Consider the following 19,695-nt stretch of genomic DNA (forward strand, 5'->3'; position numbering starts at 1 on the left):
CTGTTGTATTGTTTTTATCGAAGATGGTCCACAGGGGAACTCCATATCTTAAAGATGATAACTGTCAGTTATTCCTCAGGTTTTACCTCGTTTTGCCAAAAGAAATTTATAATTTCCCGTACGTGTTTGCAGAAGACTATTTTATTGAATGCAAAGTCTTTGTCGATCACACTTTTAAAAATACGTTTTTTTTAAAACACTTGTCTAAGTACAGTATATTAGTTACCATTTGTTTTAGTTTGTTAGCCCGATGTCTTAGCAGATCTTATTATTAGTTTACTGTTTACATAGCTGTTTTTAAAACACTTGTCTAAGTACAGTATATTAGTTACCATTTGTTTTAGTTTGTTAGCCCGGTGTCTTAGCAGATCTTATTATTAGTTTACTGTTTACATATAACCTTAAATCTGTTTTCTTCTAGATGAAATGAAACGCCGAAGAGACTTCTACGAAGTTCACCCAGAAGCAGGTAAATGGTCGTATGTGTTCTTAGTTGTTTTTTTTTTAAATGTCAGTTAACGGTAACAGTAGCAACAGTATTAAAAATTACCATATTTACTATGCTGATCAGAAGGTTAATGTTACATATAGATGGATAATAAATAGCGATGCCTTCATTTTAACACCGGATATGAATGAAATAACTGCTACTATCAGGCTACATAACTTTTGAATGCCTGCAACATTCCGTGAAAATGTTTCTATATAGTTTTGCCATTCTAGTTAACTCACACATGTGCGACTCCTAGCAGCTTATTTGATGCTAAGTTATCATTAGACTAGTCGGGTTGAATTACAAAGTGCACAATTAATAAACTCGTTGAAAATGTAGTGAGATATAACGTTGTAATTGCTATTCAAATATTAAGAATACGTTATAGTAGAACGCCGATCCATCCGAACATTAATTTTGCGAATAAAATTATAATAATTAAAAATGTTTACATTCATGCACGTATTTTCTTTGTAAAGAATCCCACAAAGTTTAAACGAGTCCTAACATGTCTGGATCACTTTGTACCAAAGGACAGATCTCGCCTCAAAACTGTCAGTTAGTATATTACTTAGTTTTTTTGTTATAGCAAAGCCACATCGGGCTATCCGCTGAGTTCATTGAGGGGACTCAAACCCCTGATTTTAGCGCTGTAAGTCCGTATACTTACCGCTGTAACAGCAGGAGACAGTATGGATGTGTGTTGTGTTTCCTTAAAAATTAAACAGGTGTGTTTATTTCACATCATAGTTGCTCTCTGTATGAGTAAAAATGTTTAGCAGACGCGAAACAGTGGTTCTTTCGTTGGGTGACGAAGTGGACATTTTGAACAAGTAAAGAAAGAGTCGAATTTGGAATAATGCCAGTGAAGAAGTGTCGTAAAATATATTCTAGACATACGATTTTTTAATAATATCAAAATATCCGGATTTTCAATTACCCACATAACTGATGACCCCAGTTAGCCGGGATAATCGGAGCTTTAGTGTAATTAGAAACTCACTCTTATAATTAGAAAGATAAAAAAAAATGTCGACCAAAAAAAAAACAAACTCAATTACAAACGAGTGTGAAACCTACTAAAATTGATACTTGTGTCTATTAAATAAATTCTTCCAAAAAAATTACGTCAGATAGTAGTAGACTGATGCACCATGTAAAGTATCAGGTAAATACTATGAAAAGTCATCCCACTTACAGTCACTTGATAATGTATCTAAACACTGTCGGTTGAATAAGGTCCTGAAACAAAGAACGTATCGTAGAAGGATAAATAATATATTACAGGTGAAGTAACATAAAGGTTGCTGTATGTAAAAAAGGATCACTTGGGTAATGAAGTGTAAAAGCTACATACATATGTTAGATGACAGTCGCGGAGACATTTGTCTACGAAAGTTGTATGAACTATTTAAGAACCCCAGATGACAAATGGCGGCAATATGATGACTATATGGTAACGTATTTAAATACATTGTTTTATATGAATTAAGCACAGGACGATATATACATATATAATGTTTTACATCAATTAAACAACTGTTGTCGTTTATACTGTATCAGTAAATTGCTAGCTACGTGAGAAACCTCAGAGAAAATATATAATAAAAACAAAACAACCCAGAAATGATTCCAGCACAATGCATTGAGAAACTGTGCGTAACTTAAACAAGTTATTTTGATGATCCATTTATTAAGAAGAATTGAGCTACTGAAAACATAAAAAGTTAATTCAACAATTGTCTCTAAAAAATCTCACCCAAACAATTGGAAATCTCACAATGATTTACTAAAAGCATTTGAAACTTTAAAACAATTACGTAAATAAACTTTTTTGGAGAATTTGCGTAAATCATATACAAGCATATAAAATTTTATTTATTATCACTTACGATACATTAAACAGGAGCTTTAAGGTGTTGTGGAAGAAACTGTTTACGTTTAAATCATATCATCATAGTGATTTATGTAAAATTCGTGATACGTTAAACTGTAGCTGCTGAATAACGTGGCCTGGCATGGCCTAGCGCATTAAGGCGTGCGCTTCGTAATCTGAGGGTCGCGGGTTCGCGCCCGAGTCGCGCCAAACATACTCGCCCTCCCAGCCGTGGGGGCGTTATAATGTTACGGTCAATCCCACTATTCGTTGGTAAAAGAGTAGCCCAAGAGTTGGCGGTGGGTGGTGATGACTAGCTGCCTTCCCTCTGGTCTTACACTGCTAAATTAGGGACGGCTAGCACAGATAGCCCTCGAGTAGCTTTGTGCGAAATTCCAAAAAACAAACAAACTGAATAACTTAAGAAGACGTCAGTTCATGTGAAACTCGGGAGTAATATATCGAAACTCACAGTTGGAAGACACTGCGTAAGGAAAACGATAAGTTTTGTACTTTATTAATTAATATTCGTAACTGTTTAGTTATTTGTTCTAGCTGCTGTGAAAACAAAAGACTGTTGTATCTCGTAATAACCACCAGACATATTGAAAAGTAAGTGTGTTGAACAGAAACCTAAAAGCAATAATAGGATCGAACACAATATATGCACCTTCCCAAGATATTTTTAACTATGCTAAATAAATTCCGCGAAGGCTTGAAATTTTTTACGTAAGCAATTAATAATTTCTTGCATGCTACAAGTAAACCAATGAAATTATTGTATTAACAGTTTGTCGAATCGTTACGTGACAGAATTGGTAGTGAAACAAAGTGGGGGTGCATTAGATAGAATCTTATGATGCAAGCAACGGTGTCTCTCGCTATCAACAGTCAAAGTACATTTATTGCTTTAGAGAAATAAACGTAATTAGTGAAGAAATAACAGTTTTATTTGACTTTGTAAGAACATTCTAGTTGTTCAGGATATAACATTTTATCTACATTTTAAATAAAAAAAATATTCCATAGTAAGTGTAGTACAGTATTTGGAAATGAGAAAACAAAACACAAACAAAAACTTCATAAAATGTAGTTTAAAAAAAGCCAATTACGTTTATGTATTTCGTTTTGAAATATGTTCGAATTCCAGTAAAAAACTGAAGTGAAAAAGCAGTCCCTAAACGAAAGAATAACTTCCAAAAGTGTGTAATTTCTTGTACGGTAAAGCTTGATTGATTGATTGATTGATTGATTTAGTGTTTTATGGCACAAAGCAGCGAGGCTATCTGCGCCAGACATTCGGTAAAAATGTAAAAAAAAATAAATAAATAAATAAATGTAGTAATAGACATAAATGGAACTGAAGGTAAAACAAAAAAGTATAAAACCAATGTTGACACCTAGTCTACAATGTTAAGATAAAAGGTAGAGTATAAGAAGTTGTAAGGTATTTACTCTAGCAAAAAGGTAATGATCATAACCCGCCAGGAAGATTAACAGGTAAGTTCAAGAACCACCGTCAATCACCTGAAGTTGGCCTTTCCAGTCCTGGTTCTGGGTTATGTGTCATAGCAGCTATTATCAAAATGTAAAAGAAAGTAAAAGTTTTAAAAGACACTCCGCAAAATCGTAATAATGAGTAGCCAAATGTCCAGTAAAAGGATAAAGTCAAGTAAATGGAGTAAAATTTGTAGAAGTAATTGAAGATAGAAGCAAAACGGCAATTAAGACAGAAAATGGCGTAAAAACCAATGTTGACATCCAGTCAACAAGGTTGTAAAGAACTACCTGTAGCAGAATGGTAATGATCGTAACCCGCCAGGAAGACTAACAGGTAAGTATAAAAACCACCGTCAGTCACCTGAAGTTGGTCTTTCCAGTCCTGGTTCCGGGTTATGAGTCAATATGGCCAGTACTAAAAAGTTAATTAGTAAAAGTGTGAAATGATATGCAGTAAAGTATAATAACAACTCGCCAGGATGACTAACGAGTAGTTCAAACGGATAGTTCAAACAGGAGCGTTAGTCACCTGAAGTTGGCCTTTCCAGTCCTGGTGTCGAGTTATTTAATGTTCTGGCCATTGTCCAATGTCAAATTGAAGGAGAAAGATTAAAACTGTAAAAAAGGAACCACAATTAAAAGGTGTAATGAATAAACATGCAACACTTAAATGAGATTAAAAGGTTAATGGCCATTAAAAAATTAAAAACATTATCAAGGTGGACAGAGTCACCATCACCAATAACTCTGTCCAATGTTACAGATTGACCCTGGGAAAAAATATGTTTAAAATATTGCCGTCGTTGAGAATTGTAACGATGGCAAGAAAGTAAAATGTGGCTGATAGTGATTTGAGTGTTACACAAATTACACATTGGTGCATCAGTTCCAGATAAAAGAAAATGATGAGTTAAAAACTGTGACCAATGCGTAGCCTAGTGAGAACAACTTCCTCCTTCCGAACTTTACGGAAGCTAGATGGCCAAAGTCCAATTTTGGGTTTGATTTGAAAAGTTTGTTGTCACGTTGCTCACTCCAAGTGGACTGCCAGCTGGCACGGAGCCGACCCTTGAAGATAACACCATAGTCCATGTACGGAATAGGCATAGGAGTGATGGTGCTGAAGCAGACATATTTAGCTGCCATGTCTGCAAGCTCGTTCCCGCGAATACCAACATGGCCTGGTATCCAGAAAAACTGGATTGAAGTAGCTGCTAATGAGAAACGGGCCAGTCGGTTACGAATATCAGCGAGAATAGGATGTGAGCCAACGTGTAGCGATTCCAAGGCAAGTATAGAACTAAGCGAATCAGTATAAATAGTGCAGTTGGAGTACTGCTCAGCTGCAATATGATCCAGGGCAAGAGATATGGCATACAGTTCAGCAGTGAACACAGAAGCTGTAGAAGGGATTCTGCGTGCAACTACTGATCCATAGCAAACCATAGCAGAGCCCACTGAATTACCTGATTTGGAACCATCTGTATAAATAGGAACTGAATGATTGTTTGAAAGATATTCATTGAATAAAAGACGGTACTTCCAATCTGGAGTATCTGCCTTTTTAGGTGACTGAAAGAAAGGTCACATTTGGGGCTGTAATAAGCCATGGTGGGATGGGCCGACCTGTGGAACATGCAATGTTATCCAAGGACAGACCCAATTCATCCAATTGCTTCCGGATGCGAAGGCCAAACGGAGCAATGACAGATCGTCTGTTCTGAAAAAGTACTGCCCACCGAGGAAGGAAAACACATTTCCAGGTGGGATGCTTTGGTAAGGAATGAAGTTTCGAAGTATATTGTAAAGATAGTTGCAAACGGCGAAGGTGTAGAGAAGGTTCATGAGATTCAATGTATATACTTTGAACTGGAGAGGTACGGAAAGCCCCAGTGCAGAGTCGAAGTCCTTGGTGATGAACGGGGTCCAGCATCTTTAAGGCTGAGGGTCTGGCAGAGCCATAGACCATTGATCCATAATCGAGTTTCGATCTAATAAGAGCACGATATACCTTTAACATTGAACAGCGATCTGCCCCCCAACTGGTAGAAGAGAGAACACGGAGGATGTTCAGTGCTCTTGTGCATTTGACCCGAAGCTGCTTTAAGTGTGGTATAAAGGTCAGTTTACGATCAAAGATAAGCCCCAAGAACTTGGTCTCCGGGACAACTGGCAGCAAAACTCCACCGATATGAAGTTCAGGATCAGGGTGAATACCCCGTCGACGGCAAAAGTGCATGCACACAGTTTTGGAGAGAGAGAAATTAAAGCCGTTCGCCATAGTCCACTTCCGTACACAATTGAGGGCGGTTTGTAGTTGCCGCTCAATATATCTCATGTTTGACGACTGACATGAGATGTGAAAGTCATCGACATACAGCCCATTCGCAACAGTGAGAGGGAGTTGTTCAGTGATGGCATTTATCTTTATACTGAAGAGTGTAACACTCAATACACATCCTTGAGGGACTCCAAGTTCCTGTACAAAAGAACGGGAAAGTGTCGAACCCACACGAACCTGGAATCTCCTGTCCATTAAAATTTTTTAATAAACATGGGTAGATGGCCACGTAACCCATATGTATGGAGGTCTCGCAAAACGCCATACCTCCATGTTGTGTCGTAAGCCTTCTCTATGTCAAAGAATATTGATACAAGATGTTGGCGGTTGAGAAAGGCTTCTCTGATAGATGTTTCAAGACGAATTAGGTGGTCTGTGGTGGAGTGCTGTCGACGGAACCCACACTGGGTGGGCGAGAGGAGGTTGTTTGATTCAAGGAACCAAACAAGACGAGCATTAACCATCCTTTCTAATGTCTTACAGAGACAGCTTGTCAAAGCAATTGGACGGTAGTTTGAAGGAATCTTGGGATCTTTCCCTGGCTTAGAGAAAGGTAAAATAATAGCCTGGCGCCAAGCATCAGGAAAACATTCTTCTGCCAGATCCGGTTGAAAACAATCAGAAGGACATTAAGAGAAGCAGGAGATAAATGGTGCAGCATGTCATAATGAATATCATCAGGTCCAACAGACGTACTGGCAGACCGATGAAGGGCCATTTTTTAGTTCCACCAGGGTAAAAGGACGATTATAGTCAAAGAAACAGTTAGTTCGAAAGGAAAGAGGTGATCGCTCCGCCCGAGTCTTGATGGCCAGGAAGGTGGAGGAACAAGCAGAAGTGCTAGATACCCGGCAAAAGCTTTCACCTAGAGTGTTAGCGATGTTCCGAACATCAGTCACCTCCTGACCATCAGAGAGTAAGATCGAGAGGGGGGATAGAATTGTAGTGTCCATTAACCTTTCGAATCCTGTCCCATATGATCTTGGAACTGGTGGTAGAAGATATACTGGTTGTGAACTTAATCCAAGATTCCTTCTGGCTGTGACGTCTTACCCACCTAGCATGTGCACGGGCCCGTTGGAAAGCAACCCGGTTTGAAAGTGTGGGATATCTACGAAAAGTATCCCAGGCCCGCTTTTGAGCCTTCCGTGCTAAGTGGCAAGCAGGATTCCACCACGGACGAGGATATCGTGGAAAACGTGTCGAGGTTTTAGGAATACACTGAGCAGCTGCATGTGTAATACAGTCAGTTACCGCTGCTACACAGTAGTCTATTGATGGCTGATTTACGATGGCAGGATCAAGTTCTGCGAGAGCAGTGAAAGTGGACCAGTCTGCCTGATCCAGCTTCCACCGGGGCACGCGGGTAGGGTGGCATCGACCACGGCCAGTCTCTCTTATAAGGATTGGAAAATGATCACTGCCTAGTGGATTACTGTCAACCCTCCATGAAAAATGGGAAAATAATGAAGGGGAGCAAACTGAGAGATCAATAGCGGTAAAGGACTGACTGGGTGCATGAAAGTAAGTGGAAGAACCAGTATTGAAAAGAGAAAGATTGTGATCAGAGAGCATCCGCTCTACAGATCGGCCCCTCCCATCAATAATAGCACTTCCCAGAGGGGATGATGTCCATTAAAATCCCTAGGATTAGAAACGGAGATGGCAATTGTTCAACGAGAGCATCCAGATCTGATTGATCATAAGTCTTTCCAGGGGACAGGTACAGAGAACAAACAGTGATGGTATGACCCAAGGAAATACGGATGGCTACAGCCTCCAAGGGTGTGTTGAGTGACAAAGACAGGGTGGGCACGTGTTGATCAACCAACAGTGCCACCCTCCATGTACTCGACCATCACACAACCTGTCATTTCTGTACAGAGAAAACTGCCGAATGGAGACAGTATCAGCAGTTTTGAGAAATGTTTCTTGTAAAGAAAGACAAACAGGATGGTAGGAAGCAATCAGCGTTTTGATATCATCCAGATTAGAACGTAAACCTCGACAGTTCCATTGTATCAAGGTGGCCATTTTAAGAACGGGTAGGTGAAGTGGCTGGAGAACCCTTCGGTTTACGACCACGTCTTTTTTTCTTTACTGTCTTTAGTTGGAGGAGGTCTATCAACCTCCATGGATCCTGCTCTGTGTCGGGTGGGCAGGTTTTTGTTATTGGAAGGGGAATCTAGTGACTGAGGACGCGAACGAATAATTGTGTTGTCTCTTGTGGTGGGAGAAAAGATGTATCAGAAGAAATGCCTGTATTTGAAACTGAAGGACGTGGATCTTGAGGTGTGTTGGAAGGTATGGGAGGGACAGAGATAGGTGTGGTAGTTGATTCATCAACCTTTTAACCACGGAGGTCAAAAGGCTTTTCATTTGTTTTGAAAACGATTCTCTTGGAGGCACAGAGAGATCTGTCTGCACTCCCACTGTAGTTGTGGAATGAAGTGCAGCAGCATATGTCCGAGATGGAGTTGTGGACAGCAATTTCCGAGCCTCAGGATAACTAATGTTATGTGTCGTTTTCAAACGCTGCACCTCTTTTTCCTCCAACCATTTTGGGCAAGAATGAAAGTATGAGGGTTGAGAACCATTGCAGTTTACGCAATGTGGGTTCATGTCACAGTCATAGGCATCGTGGTCCTTGCCTCCACAACGAGCACATGTCAGGGAACCACGACAAGATATCTTTGAGTGGCCGAATCTCTGACATTGGAAACATCGAAGAGGGTTTGGTATGTATGGCCGAACCCTGCAAATGAGATAACCTGCCTTGATAGTGGCAGGTGCACGTGGTGAAGTAAATGTTAAAACGAGGGTATTTGTTGGCAGTGTAATTCCATCTTTGCGAGTGGAGATGCGCCTCACTGCAGAAACTCCTTGAGTGGAGAGACCAGCGAGAATCTCTGACTCGGGAACGTTCTTCAAATCCCTTTCAACAATAACTCCTCGTGAAGAATTCAAGGCAGCATGGGGTGTAACCTCAATAGGTATATCCCCAATTGCCTTTGATTTCAACAGGAGTTCACTGTGTTGGGATGTGGATGTTTCAACTAATATGTCACCAGATCGAAGTTTCTTTACTGATTTTGGAGAGCCAGCAAGTCCCTCTAGTCCCTTTTGAATAAAAAAAGGGGACATTTGCCCTAAAGGTTTTTCCGAAAGAGAATGTAATATAAGAAAATGAGGTACATGTGTTACTGATGTTGAAGATTGCTGTTCTGAGTATTCAAGACGTGGTCGCTTACCCATTGACTGTTTTTTTACAATTTTATTTAAATTTTTTTGAGGATCCATAGGAAAAGGAAAAAATTTCGGTACCCACTGACCCCACCCACCATGGAGCCCTACAAGGGGACGCACTACAAAGTCACGCAAGGACAATGCAGCAACGCCAGGGTTTCGTGAGCACTATACCCAAACACCAGCATCAGGCACAATGTCCACAACACCCGTTGAGAACTTCCAACACTGGTACTTGGTTGACTCTAGCCCAAGTGGACCAGCCGATTGACCCAAGGGGGGCCACCCAAAGGCCGCCCGTCTACAGGAATTCGAGGCCAAAGTGGTGTGTTAGGGTTGGACCCCTCAACCACCAGGATCTTCTCCTCCCCTTCACGGGTCGCCACGCACGGCAAACACGTGGGTGGATGTTTAGATCCCAGAGAAGGTAACCAGATAGAACAGAACCTTCCCTGGGAGGTCCCCTCACCACGTACAGGAATCCACACCGAGGGGACGGTAAAGCACTCGGCTGGTTTTAGGAAAGCATATTGTTTATATGGTAAATGAGCAATGAGTTACCAAAAGTAAAAAACAAACAAACCACTTACAAGCAAATTATTATTTAACTCTATTAGAAAAAATACCTAAACGCGAGATTTGTAGTTTTCTAATAATTTCACTTGTCCCCTAAAAATGCAAATAAAGACACTGTTCGACATATATATATTCAAGTAATAGTTTTTAATTCTAACAAAAATTTGCTTCGATGGCTTTTCAATTTATTGTTACTGCCCGATGAATCACAAGATAAATGAGGAAGATATATTAATATTTTTATAAACATCGTAACTATAATTAATACAATGTATTATAACTAGAGCATATATAGGTATGATAGAACCGATTTCAGAAGATTGAACGCTGACGGAATTTGTTACTTTCGTGGCTAATCTTTGGAACGACTTTATTACAAAGTTACAGGGCCTGGCATGGCCTAGCGCGTTAAGGCGTGCGCTTCGTAATCTGAGGGTCGCGGGTTCGCGCCCGAGTCGCGCCAAACATGCTCGCCCTCCCAGCCGTGGGGGGCGTTATAATGTGACGGTCAATCCCACTTTTCGTTGGTAAAAGAGTAGCCCAAGAGTTGGCGGTGGGTGGTGATGACTAGCTGCCTTCCCTCTAGTCTTACACTGCTAAATTAGGGACGGCTAGCACAGATAACCCTCGAGTAGCTTTGTGCGAAATTCCAAAACAAACAAACAAAGTTACAGTTGTTTAGAAGTAAAGACGTTAATAACACAGCAACAGAGAGATTGATACTACGAAAATGTGCCACCAGTTTTGTTTCTTTTACGTTCTGGTCTTACACCTGTTCGAAATGTTCACCTTTGGCATCGCTTTAGAATGTAACCTTTTCGTTTAGGTTACGTTTTGTCATAATATAAATATTATGGTTACGCAAACTGTTTTTCATTCTGATGCTTAAAATATTCTAGGCGAGTTAAATGTATGATAAACCCCAAGTGTCTAATGTATCCCCGAAAAAATAGAGTGTAATGGTGTAGTATTAAAAGAATGTGTTAGGGTATTCCCATAAAACAGAATAACTTTTTTGTTTTAGGTTTTTTTGCGTGGTTAACGACACCCCCAAACAACCATTGCGACACGAGAAATATGTATACTAGGGTGCGTCAGCGGATAAAGGATAAAAATTAAAATGTCCCAATTTTTTTGCTCAGTTGTGTCACTGCATGAGAAAAGAACATAGACAAAGTTTCATTTCAATCGCGAAGTATTTAGGGGGTCGCGCATCCTACGAAAAGTTCACTATTTTCCTTAAATTTACCCTACATTACATTGTTAATGGTAATTAAATTATTTAAATAATTTATTTAATATTTATTGATTATACAATTAGCAAAAACATAAAAACTTGAAAGAAAAATTTATTTCATTGAAGTTTTATCTTGCCTGCCCCCTTCGCATTGATCTTCGTTCTTGGTGCGGCCCTTTGATGTAAACTGTTAAATTAAAGCTACTCCTCTTTCAGCTGCGTCATTTGTCACAAAAAGTTTCTTTACTCTGTCCTTTCCTTGTTTGTACTCTTTGGAGGCGCTCCACTCTTTCGGTGGTAATGATAAAAATGCGCTACTAATATCCAGATGGGAGAAAATTTTCTTCGTTGCCAAGGTAAAAAAATCTGGAAGTTTTCTGGAAACAGCATTGCTTGCAGCATCAACTGTTAAACGTGGAATTGTCCTAGGAGATCCTTTCACGGAATTCATATTTGAGACCATCTTGAGTTTGTTGCTATTCGTTACACCGTCATCAAAGAGCGCAAGCCCAACTGCAACCTCAGATAAATACCATAAATGCCGATTCATTGCCTTTGTACCAACTTCCTTAATCATATGATTTTCATACAATGTAAGTTCCTTGAGTAGTGTAAGGTCCCTTCGAGCTGCCACGGAAGCATCCTTAGCTGTAAACCATGAGAGCAAGTAATGTTTAGTTATAAAGACACACAAATCGCCAAGTTTGCTGCAGAATTGTGCGTCAAATGAAACACGAGATGAAGCAGGCCGTGGTTGCAGTCTACCAAACTCCTCTTGGAACATCCAAATTTTTAGAGAATATATTGCTCGAGCCATCCATCGTGCACGATGTACAGCACCAGAAGTACGGAAAGAAACTGAAGAACGTCCGTGTGGAAGAGATCCAAGAAAAATGACAGCTAATTCCAAGAGCTCTTTATAATCGTCCCGTGGTTGATGAGATTGAAGAAAATTCTGACAAAATTGAATAATATCATCCTTCCAAGGCTGTATTCGGAGTGGCATTGCTTCTACTGCTGTTATGTACTTAGTTTTATTAATTTTAGGGCAACAATCTCTAAAGTTTAAAAAAAAGTAATATCTGGACTTTTTGATGTCTCTATCACGAGAGTAGAGAATACAACGCTCAGAAGAATCTCCAAAATGTGATGTCTACAGGCAAGGTGCAAGATGTTCAAGTAACATTTCAATCCTCAGACAGACGCCAGATTTGGATCCTGTATTAGTCGCCATGGTGTCAAAGAAAAGCGATTTAATTCTGTCTTTTATATTCCATTCTACTAAAACTGATTCGATCTCAGAAGCTACTGAATGTGCATCTCCACTATCAATCTTGGGCACTGAAAGAATCTTCTCTACACCTTCACCTGAAACTAAAATTGCCAAACGTTCGATCTTCTCTCTGCCAACCAAGTCAGGCATCAGCTTACCATCCCAATGTAATGTCAAAGGAACGTTTGGAGAAAAACTTTCCTTCAATTCAGCTGCTAGAAGAGTACGGTTAGTAATTCGTTTCTTCCGTATGAAACTTTGGCTAATGGCAAGATCCTCGATATTATGTCCAATATGAGCTGCAAAAGGAAGCAAAATTTGCGCGGCTTTTCGGTCACTGATCTGGGTTCTGTCTAAAGCCGAAGCTAGCCTTTCACTAATGCCAACTTTTCGTTTGGTTCCGGAAGCACATTGTTATTTTGTGCGCATTGCGCAACCCCTAAATATTAATGTATTGGGATTGATTTTTACGCTAGCATATTTTTTTCATTGAATGGAATCAAATTATAAGCGAGCGACTGAGTGTCACAACTTTTTGTTTTTTGACGCACCCTAATGTATACAGTAAAAACAAATATAGTTTAGGAAAATCTAAGTAAAAAAGATGGATTCTCAATATAGAAATGGTCTTAAGGAAGTTCATCTGTAAAACACATTCTAAGGAGCTCTTCTTTTGTTCCACACACCAACGGAAGTTTGACTAATTTCTATGTGCTCTCAGGCATCATTTGTGAAATAATGAAAAGGTAAGATGAGCAGTTGCGCTAATTAATTGATGAACTCGAGCATTTTATCCAGTGTTTGTTCAAGAAAAAACAAAACAGGGTGTGATCTGGCAGCATTTTAATACAAACGTTATTTAAGGACGAAATTGCGTACGTTTCGGAATATTCAGTTACACTTTAAGATGTAATTGTGACAACGTACGTGTGGCGTTGTTTGTGAAGTTCCTCGAAAAGTGTTTGTATGTGTTTTCTTATAGCAAAGCCACATTGGGCTACCTGCTGAGTCCACCGAGGGCAATCAAACCCCTGATTTCAGCGTTGTAAATTCATAGACTTACGCTGTACTAGCGGAGGACTTCACGAAACATTGTATCACGGATAACCAGAGCAGTGTGTGGCATTGAACTACATTTTCTTCGAATGTTTAACAATTGAAAAGTGTTAAAATGTTGTAATTAATCTGGAGATTATCCATGACATGATAATTGTGTTTGTATTAATACAGAAATCGCAAAGAAATGGATTAAGTTATGTTGACCACAATATTGTTGATCACGTGAATCGACATACCTTAGGCCTTGACACATTAAGCGGCGGGACATTTCAGGTTTAATGTCATGTTGAAATGTGTTGTTTGTGATTTATACCGAAGATAACTAATGACCATTTAACAGTGACAGATATTTCAAAGTCAAATTCTTTATCAGTAACCTGAAATTGTCCGATTCTTATATGCAATTTTGTAAAAAAATTAGTTGATTAAAAATATATATATATATATATAATTAAAGACGTTTATGTTATCTTTACAATGATTTTCTGTTTTGCGTAGCTGCACATGTGACGTGTCAGGAAGACCGCGGAGAGCTGACAGAACAACGAGTAATCTATACCCCAGACGACTCCATTAGCTTATCTCTAGAATACGGATATGGGTAAGTGGAAAAATAAATTGTTATGAAACCTAATTAATTCGCTGTGATATAATATCATGGTTGGGATATCCGCGTTGGTGGTATCAGTTTTGCATCTCTCTGCTATAAATATTAAAATTTAAAATTAGACTTGCACAGAAAAAAAACAACAAAATCAAAACCTACTTGACAATAATGTTAATCAAAATTAAATAATTTTATAAAAGCTGTAAGATTTTGAGATACACTTAATCTCTAACTGTATATATATCCTACAGCAGTGAAACATACATTAATGTTCTAATGCTTAAGTAACAACAGCGTGAATTACTTTAGTGTAAAAGCACGTACCAGTAATTCGAAATATTACAAGATTGTACTTTTAATCACTACTATCAAGTATGTGCGGGTATTTTAAAGATATGTTACGATTTGGTAATTAATAGTAAGTTAAAATTTCGTTTTATCATACAAACGTGTATTTTGTTTATATTTCCTATTGACCCAGCTAGTGAGTTTGAGGACTATAACGTTAAAATTCGGGAACCAATCCTTATGGTGCGAACAGCAATGATAGCCCGTTGTGTGTAGCTTTTCATTTAATACGAAACGAATAAAAAAAAAACTGAAGCAAAAATAATCTATTTCTATTTCAGGAGCCTCGTACGAGGAAAGTGTACACAAAGCTGTTCCCCAGTGGCTCAGCGTTATGTCTGCGGACTTACAACGCTAAAAACCGGGTTTCGATACCCGTGGTGGGCAGAGCACAGATAGCCCATTGTGTAGCTTTGTGCTTAATTCAAAACAACAACATGAAGCCGTTCAGTTTGACCATTTTATTCCTTCTATAAAATCTATAAGAAATCTGAACCTATAAGACCCTTAAAATAATTATAAACTTATGCATATTTATATACATAAAGTATTTCCTCTGTGAGTATCAAATGAATTTGATTTTACATGGAAGAAGGTTGGTTTGAATTTCACGCAAAGCCACCTGAGGGCTATTTGCGCTAGCCGTCCCTAATTTCGCAATGTAAGACTAGAGGGAAAGCAGCTACTTATCACCACCCACCGCCACCTCTTGGGCTACTCTTTTATTGACGAATAGTGGGATTGGTTGTAACTTTGGAACACCCCACGGCCGAAAGGGCGAGCATGTCTGGTAGGGCGGGCATTCGAACCCGCGACCCTCAGATTACGAGTCGAGTGTCTTAACCACCTGGCCATGGAAGAAGAAAATCGACTTCAGAGAGATGTTGTTTTATTCCACCACGTGTTAGCTTACGCCATTTTCAAAGGTGTATGAACGTCACATGTTACAAAATAGTTTACAGACCCTTGAAAGAAGCGTAAGCGGAAACGTTTGGTAGAATAAAAAACATTTATATGAAGTTGTTTGTGGTTTTCGTTGTAGATGGGTTCTATACTCCTGCAAGCATAGAAAACTATACAAAATAATAATGAGTTTGAATTTTTATAAATATTCTGATTGTAGTTTAATTTTCAGACAGTATGTTTATAGTGTAATTTTCTTAATTATTGTTGTAAGTGTGAACTACTTTTATTAGTACGTTTAGTGTTTGTGTTATATACGTGCATACAAAAGTATGCGTAGGACTAAGATTTATTTATAAATTGAATGTGCCATTTTACACTCTCGGCAACAGTGTGTATAGAAAAAACAGTAAAATGAACATAATAGCATTTGTTTTTCTTTCCAGGAAAAATCAGCTACCCACCAATGATCATTCTGCTATTACACCCGAATCTGAAGACGACACGGTAAGATATAACATTTACATAAGTTCTATTTTAAGATGTGATTTACATTTAGTGGCAGCCAGTTTATTAGTAGAAGTACAGCCCTGAATGTCATAGTTTGTATTACGATACATTTTGTAAGAGCGAGGGACTTTCCACGTTTCAAAGATGCATCGTGGTTGTGTTCGTCTGACAGGAGCGCCGTTAACAAAGACCATTTCTTTGAACGGCTGTTCAGAGACGTCGTTCATCACAACCAATCGAACAGGAATGCAACGGCCACTAAAAGAAACCGTAGCTTTCAACCACTGGTAACTAAGCGAGGGAGAATACTATGCGGACCAGCATTACCAAACCTGTCACATTTCAATCGGTAACCAATTCGTAAAATGCTTATCTGAAATGCGAACAGGAAGGCCTGGTTTCTGTGGTAGTTAGAAGGTAGACTGGTAGAAATGAGACTTCAGGATCGTGTGACGTATCTTGTAAGACTCATTCCAACATTTTCTATAATAACTGGAATCATTTAAATTCTGATGGAATATCTGTTGTCCTGTTGCAGAGCAAACACTTTGACCCTTGGGCTACACCATTAAAACAGACATCTTCCGGCATCTTGTCGTATTTATATCACCCGAATATAACGTATTATCTTATTAAACTAAATTACAGATCTGTGGCGGGCTAACAAAGTGGCCACCAGTAATAGAACTTCGATCCGATGACGTTTTCTTCTTAACAATGGTTAATATAACATGTCAAAATAAGATGAAAATACAAAACCCTACAACACGAGAGCTATTGAAGACGATCCATTCTTCTCCAGAGAATTCCCAGTGTTTCCCCTGATGAAGAAAGACCAACCTTTCGAAAGCGCTCGAATTATAGGATTTTTTTTATATTTTTACCCTATGTTTTTTATTAAACTATGTGTTTTCCTAACATCACGAATATAATAAGGTATCTTAAATGAAAGTTATCATAACAGATCATTTTTAATTAAAAATCGGACAAAGCTCACAACGATGTTAAAAGTTACTCTAATTTCGCTAAGACCCAGATACATTCTGTTGTGAAGCACATTAGAATTAGAAGTGACATTTAGATATTTCTTTGTAGTTCAGTTTATCTTATTTCGTAACTTCGTTTGTTAACTACAAATATATATAATTATATGACTTGAGCACTTAAACCTGACGAAACACTCATTTGTAACACTCTAGGATGCCAAGCGTCGTTACCTTCAGTGTCCGGCAGCTGTAACAGTAGCACATCTTAAAAAGTTTATCAACATGAAGTACGGCCTTAGTCAATCCTATGTGGTAAGCACTCTCATCCATCTGTATCTTAAAGAACTGAATTGTATGTTTCAAACAAAAAATATCGGATAGGACTATATAGTAAATCACTTAGTTTTGGTCAGTTTTCGAGGAATGTGTTTCTCATATGTACACAGATAAAACAATCCGTCACAGCAGTATTACAGCCCCGCCATGGCCAAATGGCTAGGGTGCTCGACTCGTCATCCGAGGGTCGGTTCGAATCCCCGTCACACCAAACGTGGGGGCGTTATATATCACAGTCAATGCTACTATTCGTTGGTAAAAGAGTAGCCTATGAGTTGTCAATGGGTGGTGATAACTAGCTACCTTTCTCCTAGTCATACATTGTTGAATTAAGGACAGTTAGCGCAGATGACCCTCGTGTAGCTTTGTGCGAAATTCCATAAACAAACACCTATAATTTATACATCTACTACATCGCAGAAATAAGCATGACTGCTACTTTATGTAACTCAGTTGTATATTATGTTGGCAGCAAACAGTTCCTGTATTCCGTATTGATAACAGACAGTTATTAGAATTACTGATGTAGTTTTTCTACAGTTGACTCTGAGATTATTTGACTCCACACCGCTGGTTCGACAGATCTTGTGAATGATTGTAAAGTTGATTAAAATACAACAGTAATAAATAATCAATGGTAAAATAAATAAGAACAATAATATTGGGTTATTAATCCATAACATAGTTCACACTATAAGAGTTGTTCTTGAAATCAATGGTATGAATAGCTTCTCAAACACTGTTGTTTCTGTCTTATCACAGCGGGCCTGCTGAACACTATCTATTGATGAAAAGGTCTTGTTCGCACTGACTATAACAAATGTAGTGTGGTTGACATATTGCACCAGGGGCTCTCAGTCGTAAGAGACCCCAAACTTTTCAGCATTAATGTTTTGTTATTTAATATAAAACTGTTATTTTTGTGGAGTTTTAAGTTTGTTTATATGTTGTTCCATTTACACTTCCTGTAAAATTGAATGAACGTTTAAGAGGTCTCATTATAGGTCTTTACACGAGAGCCACAGAGAACCTGATCCTAGGCCAGATTTGAATTTATTAAGTTTAATTACGTTTAACCACAGTCAGAAAAAATGGCAAAGACTGGTTGTTAACACTGCAATAGTATGATTTGTTATGCATTTCGCGCAAAGTTACACTAGGGCTATCTGCTCTAGCTGTCCCTAATGCACCAGTGAAAGACTAGAGGTAAGGCAGTTAGTTAGTCGTCAACACTCGCCGCCAACTCCTGGGCTCCTCTTTTACCAAAGACTGACCGAAATATTATAACGCCCTTGCGACCAAAAGGAAGAGAATGTTTGGTGGGGCGGGGATTCGAACCCGCGACCCTCAGATTGCGAATAAAGCGCCCCAACCATCTGGCCATGCCAGGGTCTCAAAACATAGAAGAAAGTTTAGGCAGGTGTGTCGAATAGCAACTGCATCCAGTTCTCATGTTATAAATAATTTATACTTTCAACACAAAACGCAGTTTTTCTTAGAATGTATGTCTATGGCCTGAGAAAAAGTTTAAAAAAAAAGCTAACTGAAACTCAGTGAGATGCGTTAGTTATACTATTGTTACACTGAAACTCAGTGAGATGCGTTAGTTATACTATTGTTACACTGAAACTCAGTGAGATGCGTTAGTTATACTATTGTTACATTTCAGCACACCCATAGAATTTGGCGGTTCTTCTTTTTTGTTTTACTTCTTATGAGAAAACTTAGTTAAGTGTAGTTATAAGACAACTCGCTCAGCGGAAAATGCCGGACTTTACACACCATGAGACCCCATGCTGTATTGTAAGTTAAGTTCGGTCTCTGAATCCTTCGAGACGATTGATTAACGAAACCTATCAGTTGTTATACTCTGTGACATTCAGATCTTTATAAATTACATGACGACTTAATTCGTTGAACTTGTCGGTTGTTATACCCTGTGACATTCACATGTATTATTGTTTGGTCTTTATAAGTTACATGGCGACTTGGTTTGTTGAACATGTTATTTGTTACAACTTGTGACATTCACATGTATTATTGTTTGGTCTTTTTAAGCTACATGACGACTTGATTTGTTGAACATGTCAGTTGTTATACCCTGTGACATTCACATGTATTATTGTTTGGTCTTTTTAAGCTACATGACGACTTGATTTGTTGAACATGTCAGTTGTTATACCCTGTGACATTCACATGTATTATTGTTTGGTCTTTTTAAGCTACATGACGACTTGATTTGTTGAACATGTCAGTTGTTATACCCTGTGACATTCACATGTATTATTGTTTGGTCTTTATAAGTTACATGACGACTTAATTTGTTGAGCATGTCGGTTGTTACAACTTGTGACATTCACATGTATTATTGTTTGGTCTTTATAAGCTACATGACGACTTGATT

General features: G+C 38.6%; 1 protein-coding gene across 1 annotated transcript in view; it reads left to right on the forward strand.

Annotated features, from left to right (window-relative positions):
• LOC143235711 (polycomb complex protein BMI-1-A-like) overlaps nucleotides 1–19,695 on the forward strand; it is a 55,320-nt gene that overhangs the window by 13,343 nt on the left and 22,282 nt on the right. Inside the window, exons 4-7 of the mRNA XM_076473922.1 lie at nucleotides 422–469; nucleotides 14,100–14,202; nucleotides 15,906–15,966; nucleotides 17,169–17,267. Coding sequence (XP_076330037.1) covers nucleotides 422–469; nucleotides 14,100–14,202; nucleotides 15,906–15,966; nucleotides 17,169–17,267 — 311 coding nt within the window. The remainder of the gene's footprint in view (nucleotides 1–421; nucleotides 470–14,099; nucleotides 14,203–15,905; nucleotides 15,967–17,168; nucleotides 17,268–19,695) is intronic.

This window comes from Tachypleus tridentatus, chromosome 12 (genome assembly GCF_004210375.1).
Source record: "Tachypleus tridentatus isolate NWPU-2018 chromosome 12, ASM421037v1, whole genome shotgun sequence".
Taxonomy (NCBI): Eukaryota; Metazoa; Arthropoda; class Merostomata; order Xiphosura; family Limulidae; genus Tachypleus; species Tachypleus tridentatus.